Source organism: Vigna angularis, chromosome 1 (genome assembly GCF_016808095.1).
Source record: "Vigna angularis cultivar LongXiaoDou No.4 chromosome 1, ASM1680809v1, whole genome shotgun sequence".
Taxonomy (NCBI): domain Eukaryota; kingdom Viridiplantae; phylum Streptophyta; class Magnoliopsida; order Fabales; family Fabaceae; genus Vigna; species Vigna angularis.
In genome coordinates, this window is record NC_068970.1 from 1,284,763 (window position 1) to 1,299,156 (window position 14,394).

At 33.3% G+C, this 14,394-nt stretch overlaps 2 protein-coding genes across 7 annotated transcripts; one reads left to right on the forward strand and one right to left on the reverse strand.

The window, feature by feature from the left end:
- Positions 1–710: 710 nt before the first annotated feature.
- On the reverse strand, positions 711–2,840 carry LOC108338526 (uncharacterized). Of its 2 annotated transcripts, none has more exons than XM_017575454.2 (6): positions 2,715–2,840; positions 2,208–2,269; positions 1,821–2,073; positions 1,290–1,448; positions 1,038–1,184; positions 711–951 (listed from the first exon to the last, which is right to left on the reverse strand). In XM_017575454.2, exons 1-6 carry the CDS (start codon positions 2,715–2,717, stop codon positions 832–834), a joined length of 744 nt encoding a protein of 247 aa, XP_017430943.1. In that variant the 5' UTR covers positions 2,718–2,840; the 3' UTR covers positions 711–831. The 2 variants fall into 2 exon arrangements, with proteins under 2 accessions (XP_017430943.1, XP_052727883.1); XM_052871923.1 differs by having other exon boundaries at positions 2,208–2,285; positions 2,715–2,814.
- A 6,495-nt stretch (positions 2,841–9,335) lies between these two features.
- LOC108323752 (uncharacterized) lies at positions 9,336–13,317 on the forward strand. Of its 5 annotated transcripts, none has more exons than XR_008246577.1 (9): positions 9,336–9,666; positions 9,743–9,867; positions 9,949–10,112; positions 10,203–10,272; positions 10,401–10,455; positions 11,183–11,354; positions 11,553–11,591; positions 11,839–11,885; positions 13,179–13,317. XR_008246577.1 is itself a non-coding variant. In XM_017556472.2 (9 exons), exons 1-8 carry the CDS (start codon positions 9,439–9,441, stop codon positions 11,836–11,838), a joined length of 768 nt encoding a protein of 255 aa, XP_017411961.1. In that variant the 5' UTR covers positions 9,336–9,438; the 3' UTR covers positions 11,839–11,885; positions 13,179–13,317. The 5 variants fall into 5 exon arrangements, 3 of the variants coding, with proteins under 3 accessions (XP_017411961.1, XP_017411960.1, XP_052727884.1); XM_017556472.2 differs by having other exon boundaries at positions 11,183–11,266; positions 11,836–11,885; XM_017556471.2 differs by having other exon boundaries at positions 11,183–11,266.
- The last annotated feature ends 1,077 nt before the right edge of the window (positions 13,318–14,394 follow it).

A 14,394-nucleotide genomic window follows, 5' to 3' on the forward strand; every position in this document is an offset into this window, starting at 1 on the left:
GATTATTTTTTTCTTTTTCCTAGTATAGGTCAACCCGTTTTTTATTCTCTCTCTGATTAGGTGAATTTTTTACATAGATATACCAAACAATTTTATTGGATATTATTATAATTCATTTCTATAAATATTTATTAAAATCCAAAACCGCCAAATTAGCCTTTTTACTTCATTGCCAATAAAGGCCGAAACAGGGTCCAAAGTCCTTTTAGCTTGCTTAGCTGTAATATGTTAACGACAACCTTAAATCTATATATTCAAACACGAAACTAATTATATTTACGACTTAAAGTAAGTTTCAAGTGGCTAATAAATCATCGGTTCTTTTTTTTAATACTCAATAAGGTTTTTCATTAAATTGAGTAGTTATTAAGTTAATTATGTTTGTTTTTAAGTTCTTAAATTTAAATAGATATATAATTAAATTTCTAAAACATTTTTAAAATTTCCTCTTGGCATTCTCAATATTTATATTAGATAATTAAAATAAAAAATAATTATATATTAAGCACCAAAAACTCATTTAATTTTTTTTTTGTCATAAGAACTAGTTTGTTTTGTATTATATGATGACACATAATATGAATTCGGGTAATAAAGATATTTAATACTAATTATTGTTCAACCCTCGAAATCGTGACAGATGGAAGATAACTTAAATCAACATAGTTAATTTATTAGGTAATTTATTTAGCACAAAAATTGATTAGAAATTGAAAATAAAAATTATGTATTATAAACCTAAAAGTTATTTAAGTTTATGTATGAAATGATGAACATATATATTCTACTATACTTGGTTGCACTAGCTTTGTTTGCAACTTTACAAAGTAATCAAATTTCACCTTCACTGGGACATGCTTGAGCTAATTTTTTAAGGTCTTCAATGATCATAACTAGTTTTGTGTTAAATCGATTGACAAAGCACTTCGGTAGCCACCCTGCAGGATCCAACTGAAAACAAAACAAAACAAAGAAAACATGTTACAACGAGGAATGAATAATGCAGACAACATTTTTATTCTATGATTGTTAGTTACCTGAACAACATAAGTGACCACACATGAATCATCTTCAAGCTTCTCTACCACCCAACCTGACTGAAGCAACAATCCTCTGATCGCATTACTTTGCTTCGGATGCAATCCTGCAGCTATTTCCTTTGGCAGTGAAGCAACCGCTACCACCTATAACACCCCGTTAACATTTTCTTCAATGGTTTCAAAGACAAAAGCTACATTTGTACTCAGCAACGTTGTAAAAGTTTTGATGGTTGGAATTTTAGTACTAACCAAGGTGCCATCTTCCATGGTTTCACGGCGTTCATAGACAATGAACTCCCTGTTCCGGAAGAGAGGCTTCGAGTTATCTCCGAACCTGAGACGAATTATGCTGAGGTTGTCTTCAAGATCTTTTATGTACCTGGCTTCCACCAGATCAGAGTCCCATTGCTGGCTTAATAAAATAATCAAAAACCAAGATCAGAATGTAACCAGGAAATAACTATTCTTCCTTAATCAAATTGAACCCCCACGACAAGGAACAAGCTATGTTCACATGTACAAAGAGGAGGAATAAAGAAGAAAGTAAAAGACAAGGAATCGTGCATTTTTTTGTCATTCCTATGGATGTCAGCCACAGACTAAAAAATAAAGATAGGATGAAGGACAGTGCTAGAGACAAAAGTTTTCTTTTCAACATGCTGGATGGGAATCTAATCCTCTTAACTCTCCTGTTTAAGGTATACCTTTTTTTCTGTTTTCATTTTTCCTCAAAAAATGTCACTTTATTTTCTGTCATTTTATGAGAAACTTGACATTCACCTTTGCAGCATCAATGGCATTGGCCACTGTGATGAACTGTTGGGGAGAGACAGATCTAAGAATCCAACGGCTGCGAAACGTGTGGAGTGAGCCTGACCTGCGTTTTGATATCTCCACTCCGTTGTCAAGAGTTAGAATCTTCCATCCGTCACTGTCCTTTCCTCTGTTTGTGTCTGAAGCTGCCAACAACTCTTGTATACAGCTTTCACTTGCAAACTGCACATACCTTCTTAGGGAGTCCTCGCTAATAGACCTTTAACAAAATCATGGTGACAGAGAATCTTAATTTCATCAACACAGATAAGTCATAACAAGATTGAATGAACAAAATGGTCACTGCATTATGTTTCAAACACGAACAAATATAAGGTTTAGTTTGGTATTCACCAGGATCGGCTGCAAGGTGCAGGGCTGCTGCTCATCGTGGCTGGAATGATGGTATCGATTGCCTACAGAAGTTGAATTCTTTACCACAGCAAAACACTTGGTAAACTGAAAGGCGCGTGCATTATATATATTTATACATGTGTTATATGTAAAAGGGAGAGGGTTTTGTTGTGTTGTGTGGTGTGATGTGATGATATGAGTGGTTTAAAGAGAGGTTGAGAACTGCAAAATAATATGAAGTGGGCAGAGGTGATTGCTGCACATGCAGTGCCAGAAGAACCTTACATGATTAGAGCAATAACCCTCTCTCTAGATAAAAGATAGATTCTTTTCTTCCAAAAAAGCAGCAAGAACAAGGGTAGAAAATATGATGCACATGGAGTGTTGGTGGCTTTTGTGAGGGGAGAAAAACATTCCAAAATAAAAATACAAGAAATTCATCCACATATAAAGAGTTATATAAATGTATTTCATATAGCACATCAAATAATAACAAGATTCAAATACCATGCACGGTTTAACTAGGGAATTGGCAGCAAGAAAGACACAGTGACACTTGATCGTTTGAACCGTATATTGTATGGTGTTAAAAAAAACTTTCTGTGTCAATTCTGGAAACCGATATAAATATAATCAAAGTTTTCACCTTTTATACCGGTTCAAAGAACTACGGTGTATTTGATTGTTGCTTATTTTGTGTATCTGAATGGAGAATCCCTACCACTTTGGAATGTGAGGCCCCAGTCACGTGTGTGATGATAGTTGATAGAGCTGGATTGCATTTCAAACAGCAAGGCAAGCAGAAGCGGTCCCAGTGAAGTCTTTGGCACGGTATTTGGGATTGTCCTAAGCGTAACGTTAGGTGCAGTAGCAACAACTAACTTCCCATTCTATTTCACCAAAAACTTTTTCCTGCAACATAGTATCATGTCATTAATTTGTAAAATGATGTAATATGATTCATTGAATAGAACTATTATTGGAACCTACAGGGTATAATTTGAGTGTCAAAGTGAATAATCGTGTCAAAGTATTATTATTCTTTTATATTATATACTGAGCCACATATGTTTCTGATATGTGATCAGACTTGTGTTGAATTCCACATGCTCTAGTTTGTGGAGCAGTTAAAGACTGAAGTGGGCGCCGAGTAGTGCTCCTTTTTCAGACATTTAACAAAGTGACAACAACGTTACTCTGTTTTAAAATAGACACCAAAGTATAATGAAAGCAAGAAAATTATCCATTCAGATACGCCTTCTACGATTTCATTACATTCATTATTACATCCACCTTATCAAATATAAATAAACATATGAGTGGTTATGTTTATTCCAATTCATTTTAATGTAAGCTTTGTTAGAAGTAGCATACCAGGAAAATTTAGTATAACAAAAGTACAGGAACAGTTTTAAAAAGGAACAGAATTTTATGTAACATGTGCCAACTGTGAATTGAAAATAGAAAATGGTATAGGGTAGCATGAAGACGGTCCAAGTTGCATCATGCTTAATTAGATAAACTGTGATTTTGTATTGATCTGTGAATCCAGGTTGTCCTGTTTCCAACATGAGGCATATTGACAACTGATCCTGCCTTAAAATGCCTAGTAAAATTACAAAAACCATTTATTAGAAAGCAGATCATCGAAGTGCTTTTCTCCAATCCAATCATTGCACATACATCAACAAAAGAAAATAGAACAGGCCGGGATAGGGGGAAAGAATTTTGAATATGATGTTTAATTATTATTCCTACCAGGAACGGGATGTGTATAAGGATCATGACTTTCATCAAGTCAAGATCATCCACTTAAAGACAATACACCGAATAATACTTAAAAGGAGATCCACTTTTGCTTTTCATGCTTCAAACTTGCACAGTCTTCAATGTTTTGTTTTTTGGTTCAGCAATTCTCAATGTTCGTCTCCAAAGTAACTCTTTTTATGCCACTGATTTTTTTTATCTATCTTTTCAAAAACAGTCTTGTGAGAGAGCTGAAAGAGCCTTGCTTGAGAAGGGAAACAGCGCCATGGTCAATTGTAATGCAATCACTGTCTTTGAATTCTGCCTGCACAACTACATTATTTATGTGACATAGTAGTTCGCACATAACATAAGTCCAGTGGGAACCTAGAACATGACTTTGGAACCTTGTAAGTTGTTTGCTACTACCCACACATGGTTGTGTTGGATGTAGATGCAGAGACCAATAATGTAAATGAAGCCCCAGGAACCAAAAGGTGGGACTCGGAATTATTAGACATGTTTGGACAGCCCTACAACCAGTACGATAATGGGGGCCGAAAACCACCACTATGCTAATCTTCAAAAATCAAACCAAACTAATTCTTATCCAGATGCGGCCTGTGGGGAAGCCCAATATGTAACCAACACAATATTTATCTATCTATGTTCATTTATTTAGTCATTACTCCACTGCCTTTACTGTTAAACACTTATGTTATAACCAAATATCCTCGTCTTTTCTTAATCTTTTTGTCACTAACACTTAACTAAGTTTCTTTGAATCTTTTTATATCAAATGCAAATAATACAATCTTCTTTGTCTGATACTACAATTGTTATTGTTGGTCTTCCTCATTTGAATGTCCTTAAAAATACAATAATCATATCCAAAATTTGCAACACATAAGAAAATTTCAGCTATTTTAGTAACTAACAATATATTATATTTTAGATAATGAATAACTGAGACAATATCAAAATTCAAATTGTTTGAAATAAAGATATTTTTTTCCAATTAATTATAGTGGATTTACTGTGTGCTGTGAAAATATTTCTTTGTGAGAAATGTTTAAGATTTTTAATTTGTCTAGCATCAAAAGTCATATCAGAACATACAGAGTCAATTCTCCTTGCATTATTCAAAATAATGGATGTGTTTATTGAGACATTGTTATTGGAATTGTCACTAGTTGGAGTTGTAGCAAACATCATATTTGTGTCATCCTCTTTCTCATTAGTAGTTACCATAGTTGTTGAATTTCCTTTTTTAAATTCTATTTTTATGTCCGATTGACCTTACCACAGGAGGTATGATATGATTTCACAACATCGTTTCTAACCCATCCTTATTGCATAAGTACATTGTATTTACTATTTTAAGAACCTTTTGATTATTTTGCTTTCTTCGTTGTGTCGTGAAATTAGAAATCATATCTTTTTGTTGGAGTCTCTCTCTAGATTAAAGCATTTTTTTTTTAAAATCAGACGTCACTTTTTTTTTTCAAGATTTCTCCACAAACTTGCCTGAAATTATTATTCAGTCCAACTATAAATATATTCATATTTATTCTTTCAATTGACTTCTTATATGACTTTACATTAGAAGGATCTTTCATGACTATTTTGTTACCCAATTCCTTGAAAGTCTCAACCAACTCACCATAATATTCAATTAAGGTTTTATTATTTTGTTTTGGGATGAATGTCATTTGATTCAAAAACAAACACTTGTAACTCATCCCTTCCATCATATAATGCTTTAGACAAAGCATTTCAAGTATCAAGGGTTTTGGGCAAGTGAAGATACTTTTGTGATTTTTGGTTTCATGGACATCAACCACCATCTTTTCACTTTTTGAGTTTTAGCATACCATTTTTCATATTCCTCAATTTTTTTTCCATTGCAGGCTTCACCTTCTTATGAATGTAGAAAAAAAAAGATTCCTCTTTATGCTGCTTATATATTTTCATATTGAATTACCATTGAAATTAATTTATCTATCATATCCCAGGATCTTTAAGAATTCATAAAAAAAATAATTCTAAACTCTTGATATCAAATTGAAAAAGAAAATTTATTTTATAATTTTTCATTTCATTATTTTTGTATAAAGATACTATGTTCTTTTAACATTGTACTCTTACTAATCAAAACTAAATATGATGTGCATCTAATCATGCATATAATTGGATTAGTTTAGAGTTATGCCCAACTTAAAGACACCTTTAGATTAAACTACCATTGAATTTGGTTTCTTTATTATCTCTACAATAATTTTAAAAAGATAAAAATCATAAGCTTTCCTATCAAATTGAAAAATAGAATTTATTTTATAATTTTTTTATACAAATAATATGTTCTTGTATTATTCGTACAAATTAATGCTAAATTAATAAATTTTTTATCATACAATATTTTGTATTGTTACAAACCTAGATAATAAAATATTTTTATTTCAAACGTACTTTGAATAAAATTACATTATGTATGTGTAACATCCCAATATATAGTGTAAACTATCATAAAAAGAAGCAACATGCATGATAAAGTAGTACAGTTATCCATCTAAAACATAAAGTGATACCTTTACAGTCATCCAAAAACAACTATAAATTTAAAACTTTATATACAGACTGAAGACTATTCGAAAACTATATACAAGGCTCTAAAGAACAAAAACAACTACTCAGCAGCAGCATCACCTCCATCCAATGCTTGCTCCAAAGAGACCTCTTCTTCTGCTGCTCACATCCAAAGGATGGTCATCGCAGAAGAAAAACAACAGAACATACAAAACATAAGCACACAACAGGGTAAGCTAGTTTAAACAAAGATTAATCATACAACAGTTTATTTCACCTCATACAAGCATATTATACATTCCCATCCTTTAAACTTTTCACACCTAACACACACTGACTCAGACTGTCCGGACTTAGAATGATTGCCGAGCTATGGCGGGTCGTGCACTCGTGGTGGCTTCTACTGCTTTGCAAAGTCATTGCCAATGGGTTTCACCCTACCACACTCACGAGGTTAGTCCGTTATCACTCACCTTGGGCCATACTGGAAGCACTCAAGACTAGGACCTCCTGCTACTCCTCACGACATGGATCAATCCTCTCTACTTGAGAATGAAAGATCATTGGAGTTTCAGGATAACCCCCAAGACTAAGCTCCTACATCCATTCTAAACTTACTTGAATCTCAACTAGAGATTCCACTTTGAATCACAACATAGGGCACCACCATGTCTCATCTCCTTGAGGATCATGGAATTACGTCCATAAACCACACTTGAACTTTACAATTTTGATTACAACATACCACAATCACCACAGATATTACATGATACAACTTCAACTTACTTCATACAACCCTTATTGATGCATATCCAACAACATAAGAATACACAATACTTGAACTATAACGTACCTCTCGCACAGCGCACACCTTCGCATAGCGAGACCATAAGCTTCTCGCTCAGCGACCTAACTCGCCTTGCGAAAGCCCTAGACAGAGACCAACTACTCTGGATCTCTCGCATAGCGACTAAACTTGCTATGCGAATAAAATTGTAAAATACAACAGACCCCAACCCCTCGCATAGCGACCCAATTCGCTATGTAAGAGCCTCATCCAGAGACTTGACCCCCCAAACACTCGCAGAGCGAGACCCACTCGCTGATCGAATAAAATGAATAATGGTTCCAGACCCCAACCAGTCGCATAGCGATTAAACTCGCTATGCGGATTGACAAACAAAGAGCAACCCTCTCAATTCACTCGCACAATGCACCCATTCGCTATGCGGGTACATTGGCAGAGAGCACCTCGCCAAAGTAACTCGTTATACGAATCCATTCGCACAGCGAGTCTGCATAATCTGCAGAACGAAATTCTGCAGAATTACACAACTCAACCACTCCTTACCAATTCTACTCAACTTGGCCAACTTCTAACACTCCTAATTCGATGTATATACTAAATTAGACTTGACTAAAGGATTCTAAACATTCCTAACACCAATCTAAAGTGTTTATGCACCAATCTCTACTCTAAAACCTCCAATTCGTCAACTTAGAGACCCAAAACCAATTCTACCACTTGGAACCTGTTTTTGACCATTTTGATGACTCAAACCAGTCACATATGACCTATCTACACTACCCCAGCAATCCCTAACAGCCCTTGACCACTACTACTCAAATTCACTACCTCACTTCCTCTAAAATGCACTAAACCAGCCCAAAACACTTTACACTTTACTTCATCAACACTACAACATATTACGGCCAATAACAATCACCAATTTGCACACATTACAACATATAGATTAATCCAAAATAGCTCATCAATCACATTTCACAGTTTCCACCATTTTAATAGTTAAGAACATACATTCACAAGCTGAAATTTTAACTGCACAGTACTTTAATCACAGAATTCATCACATACAGCACCAATTGATAATTAAAACACAACCTAGCTTCCCTTACCTCAGAGATACACAACCCCAAACACAGAAACGTTCTAGTCGTACCTTGCACAGCAAGGAAACTCAACAGAAACCTACAACTCACCAATTGGTGATAGAGAACCACACTTAGAACCTAAATTGAGCTAGAAATGGAAGAAATAACTACTAATCATATGCAACCCGAATTCATTGCATGCTCACAATCCAGAGAGGAACGGACAGAAAAGAGAGACCACTTACCAGCTGAAGAACGAAAAATTGATCGGTCAAGATTGAAGCTCTCAACGCCAAGATCGCCTAGGCACTTCCTGATCGTCGAACAGAAAACTCAACAGAGAGAATTTATAGAGAGAATTTGTAGAGAGAAGTTAGAGAACTCTGAGGAATAGAGTTTTAGAGAGATGAAGTGTTCTTAAAATAATGGGAAGTGTTTATAAAATTTCATTTTATATTATCAGATTATTTTAAAGTAAAATAATCTATCTCATTATTCTAATACACCAATCTGCTCTATAACACTCTATTTTTCAGGTCTTTACAGTATGTATTCATTCTCGTATTTAAATTTAATTATTTTTTAATTATAAAACAATTTACAAAACAAAACAAAAATATTTACAATAAAATTATAAAAAATTATTTATATTTAATTTTATAATGATAACAATATCTATAATAAAAGAAATATAAACTAAATCTAAAATATAAATAAAAAGTAAATATAAAATAAAAATAATATATTTAACTTTTTATAAATTGTTTTTGTAGGTTTAGTTAAGAATGTAAATTGAATCTCAAATAAATTTTGAAAAAAATAAAGTGGAATACAAAAGGCAAAACAAAGAGACACGTAATATTATTTATTTATTTTATTTAATTAATAAGTTGGTATTTGGAGTTGGTGGCTGAGGATGAGAACTGGAGGAAGGGATGAAGGGTGAGAAGAGAGGAAAAAAGCAGGAATATTGAAAAATGTGAAAGTGAATTAGCAGAACAATATTATGAAACTGAAAGCTGTTCCTTCATCCCGTAATTCCTTTGTAGTTGGTGGAGATTGTAATCACAATGCTACTGCTGCTTCTTCATCTTCATCATCTTGTCAGAGACAAAGCATAGTGATAGTTGCCAACAAAAACAGGAAGCAGCATGAGACTCAGGGTTCAGAATCATCTCCTCCAAGAATCACATCCAACGTCAAGCAAAACCTCCGCTTCCTCAAGCTATGGAAGGTAATTTAACTTCACTCAATTTCCCCAACCCTACCTTCATATGCATACTCATTTCTACTCTTATGTCATTCAATAGAGCTTCCAAAATAGAAATTCTGCCACTCCCAGACCTTCAACCAGTTACCGCAAGAAGAAGGTGGAGAAGGATGAGGATGTTGTAGACACCGACCTCTATCGTGACCCCACCTCCTCTCTCTACTAGTAACTCCACAACACAATCATTCTTTCATCTTTCTTTCCTTCAATTAACTTTAAATATAACATCATATGTCTTCCGAGCAGTACCAATCAGGTGGGTATAGACAATGCTGTCCCTGTATTGCTTGTGGATGGTTATAATGTTTGTGGCTATTGGATGAAACTCAAGAAACATTTCATGAAAGGAAGACTTGATATTGCTCGTCAAAAGCTAATTGACGAGCTTGTAACCTTCAGCATGCTTAGAGGTTCCTCCCTCTACCTCTTGTTTGCCTATCAATCCCCACACTCGAACTCCTTTTTTGTCTATAAATTTATACGTCTTTTGGTTTGTGCAGAGGTCAAAGTGGTTGTTGTCTTTGATGCAATGATGTCTGGACTCCCCAGCCACAAAGAAGATTTCGCAGGGTATGCTTTTCTCTATTTATTTATTTTTGTCATTCAATATAGTTGTAGTGAACCACCATTTCTTTAACAAATCGATTTACATTTTAAATTCCTCCATGTTCTGATGTTGTATTTTGGCCATTTTGCAGTCTTGATATTATTTTCTCAGGGGAAACATGCGCTGATACATGGATTGAAAAAGAGGTTAGATATTACTACAGGTTGCTTTACTGTAGTTCCCAACTTCCTTCTTTTGTAACAGGATTTAAGAAACTGAACTTTATTATCTGTTTGGCATACTACTAATGTGTTTGAGTAAATAACTTAAATATTCTGGATTGGTTTGAATAAACTTCTTTATAATCACTTGTATCCCATAAGAGAACAAAATAAGAAACAAAATCCATCTAGTCTGATGGGAAAACTTTTATAAAAGTTGAAGTTTATCTGTTGATTTGAACTTACCCGACAGAAGTTCAATTCATTTTTATCTCTTATTCTTTTTCTATAAGTATTTATTGGGGAATTAGCCTTCTTCCATAAACTTTTGTAAAATGAGATTTTATTAAAGAGCTGTACTGTAAAGCTTACTGGAATAAGCTGAAATGTAGTTTATTATGTTAAATAATTTCATGAAACTTATTGAAATAATCTAGACAACTCTTATAGGAAGGTCACATCCCATTTCTATAAACTCACATAAGCTCTTCCATTGCCCTGTGGATCCTGTTTCCAACGTCACTTCTATAAGTACATGGGCCTTAAATTACAATGAATGTCAGGTCATCTCCATTTACAGTGCTTCAATCTTTCTTTCATTCAGTGAATCTTCAGTAGAGAACCGCTTCATCTGTATGAGTACAGCACATCTTTCATTTCCTCTCATTCTTTGAGTGGAACTTAACAGTAGTATTTTTTTTGCTTATTTTAGGTTGCAGCTTTAAGAGAGGATGGTTGCCCCAAAGTCTGGGTAGTCACTTCTGATCATTGCCACCAGCAAGCAGCACATGGAGCTGTATGCTTCTTTCCTATAAATTGAAAACTTGAGTGAAACGGATGCAACTTGATTGTCAATTGTCTTCACAATTGTTTTCCAGCTATGAGTATTTGACTCTCCTTAGCAAAATATGCAAATTATTTAATTTCTGCATAAGTAAAAGTAATTCACGGATCTTATCATGATTTCCTTTTCTTGATTCTTCAAATGTTTGTAAATACCATCAACTGAACATCAAGTAACAGTGTCTGCATTGTGCTATTATTTGTTGGGGAGAAATATTTATATTGCTGCTGACTTTCAGGGAGCCTTTATTTGGAGTTGCAAGGCGTTAGTAACTGAGGTAAAACATTAATTTGAGGCAGCATTGTTATGTTATCATAAAAAAATTTCTTTTCTAAATTATCTGACACTCTATGGCACATAATAATTGCAGGTTTTCTGATGGCATATTAGATTTATTAGTTTACATAGGTTTAAATTATATAGACATGAAATCAAATCCTATCATTATTTTAACATACTAGATGAACTTTATTCCCTTTAATGATATTTGCATTGGTCCGTTTTCCTAATTTTTTGGGTAGTAGATCAAAGCATCGCAAAAGGAGGTTGAAAAGATGCTTCAAGAGCAAAGGTGTGCCCTGACTGCAATAATTTGAGAAAATATTGATTGTGTCTGAAGTTTGGTTTGGTTATTCTCTTATAATTTATTTCTCAGTATGCTTTATGGGTAGTGTGTTCAATAATCTAGGTTGCCATTATATGACTTACCATCTCTTCCTGGTTAACACTCCAAGCTACATCAATCATTTATAACATACCAAAATGACATATGTGAAATAAAAAAGAAAAAAGAAACATAAGATAATAATAGTGGTTACTGGAGCAAAACTCACTCAGTTAACAGACATCTTGGCTTATACTGTATATGCTTTCATTTTAATTCTTGACGGGCTTTCTGTAAAAAAATAAAATAAACCAAAATGAGAAGGAAAAGAAAATAGTATTTGAAATGTTTTTGTAAGAAGTTCATGCAATCATGAGCAAAACCAGCATCCAAAACCTATCCATATCCCTCCAATTAGTAAAAACTTACAATAAAGAAAGAAAAATTACAAGAAACCTTTCTAATTTTGATATTTTTCTTTGTTAAAATGCAACATATTAGGGGTGTTTGTGGCATAGTTTGGTTCAAACCCTTGGTTATGAATGCATCTAAACCAAACATTAAATTTATAGGCGATTTGGATTGAAAATAAAAAATATCCAAATCAAATCAAACCTAATTTTGCATTAGTACGTTAAATCTCATTCTTTTGACATCATAATCTAATGTTATATAATGACAAATAGTTTCATTACTTACTAAAGATTGTTCTCTTCAACATGGTGCATATAATTAAACAATTTGTTTTTTCCATACAAATTAGCAAATTTTTTTATCAGCAAAGAAACTATAATAAAATGTATAAACACAAGGGGTGCTAAAAGAAAAATAAAGACCAAAATTGGCTATGTTATACTTATATATTGTGGCATAAATACTATATGACTTGCAGAATATACATCTGGTAGCCCTAACAAATCCCATACTCATATTACATTTTTCTCTTGTGCAAACAAAGTAAGTAATATAATAATATTTAAATAATTGATTTCAGTTCATTTGAATAAATTTCAAAGTGTCAAATTGCCAAATGAACCGAATCATTTGGTACTGTAAAAAATTATTCAAATTGATAGAAATTTAATCGATTGTTGGATTTTTGGATTGTTTCAGTTTGTTCTGAACACCACTACAGCGCATAATGTGTTTACAATTGAATTGAATCAATTTGATTGTGCTGCTTATGTTGGTGTTTTGAGAACTTGCCATGCCATCACAGTAACAGATTTTGCTTATTTGTTTGCTTCATGTTGTGTACAGATCCACCTCTTTTCAAGGTAGATTATTGAAGCACAATCTTGATGCAGAAGTAGTGGATGCCCTAAAGGACCTGAGGAAACAACTATCTGAAAATGAGTTGAAGTAAAATATCATGTCTGACAGGAAAATTCTCTACAAGGTTTTAATACTTTATCTAGTGCTTGATGCTTTTCATTTTTAGGCATGCAGGCGTGCATTTATTATAGTGATGCTGGAACCTTTGACGTTTCGGTTGAAATAAGTTTTTACATAATGGCTAAACACAAACAGCCTCAAGTATGGAAAATGACACTGCCTACATTAAACAGAGCTGAGATATTGTATTTATTGATAACCTAACATCAATCAACAATATACCCACACAAGGACTGTTAATATTGATTTTTGCTCATGAAAGAAATGCAAATCACTGTAATTTAGAGCTGAGGTATTACTAATTCTTTTCTCTCTGAATGATTTGAAGGAAATAATTCTACTTAGCAGATGAACAAAACTCGTTTAGCAGTAAGTAATGCGACTAGTTTTGTTACTTTTTTATTGTTTGTTAATTTGCTTGTAAGCATTTGTATATTTTTTTCACAAGACATTTATAAAAAAGTGATTTAACATATTGATTCAAACCTCATTAACCAATTGATTATTGAAATGAAAAGAACATATAGTTTTGGATATGGTGTACCAAGCTAGGTTTGGTGGAGTTTATATAATAAAATGTAGTTTTTTCCCCTTCTAGATTGCCTAATCCAAAAATTTCTAGATAGCTTAATCTGAAATGTTTCTAGGTTATTCAATCTAGAAAGGAAATATAGATGTTTATGTAGAGTTTCAGAGAGTTTATTCTGAAAAACATCTCATGTTTTGAGTAACTTGTTTAAGAAAACTTGTTCTAAAACATTTGTTTTGAAAAACTTATTTTTGAAAGTTTGTTTCAAAAAACATCTCATGTTCTAGAAATCTTGTTCTAGAAATTGTCTCAAAAAACTTATTCTGAAAGATTTTTGGAATAGACAATTTGGAAGTTTCCATTGAAATACAACATAAAAGGCAGAATAGTCATTTTAAAAAAATTATTGGGGTGCAGGAAGAAAACCTATTTTGCTTCCTGCATCTCATACTAACAGAAAAAAAAAATAGAATACCCTCTCTCAATACACCACACTACCTTAGAATACCCTCTCAATACACCACACTACCGTTGAAAATATGAAGAATCCTG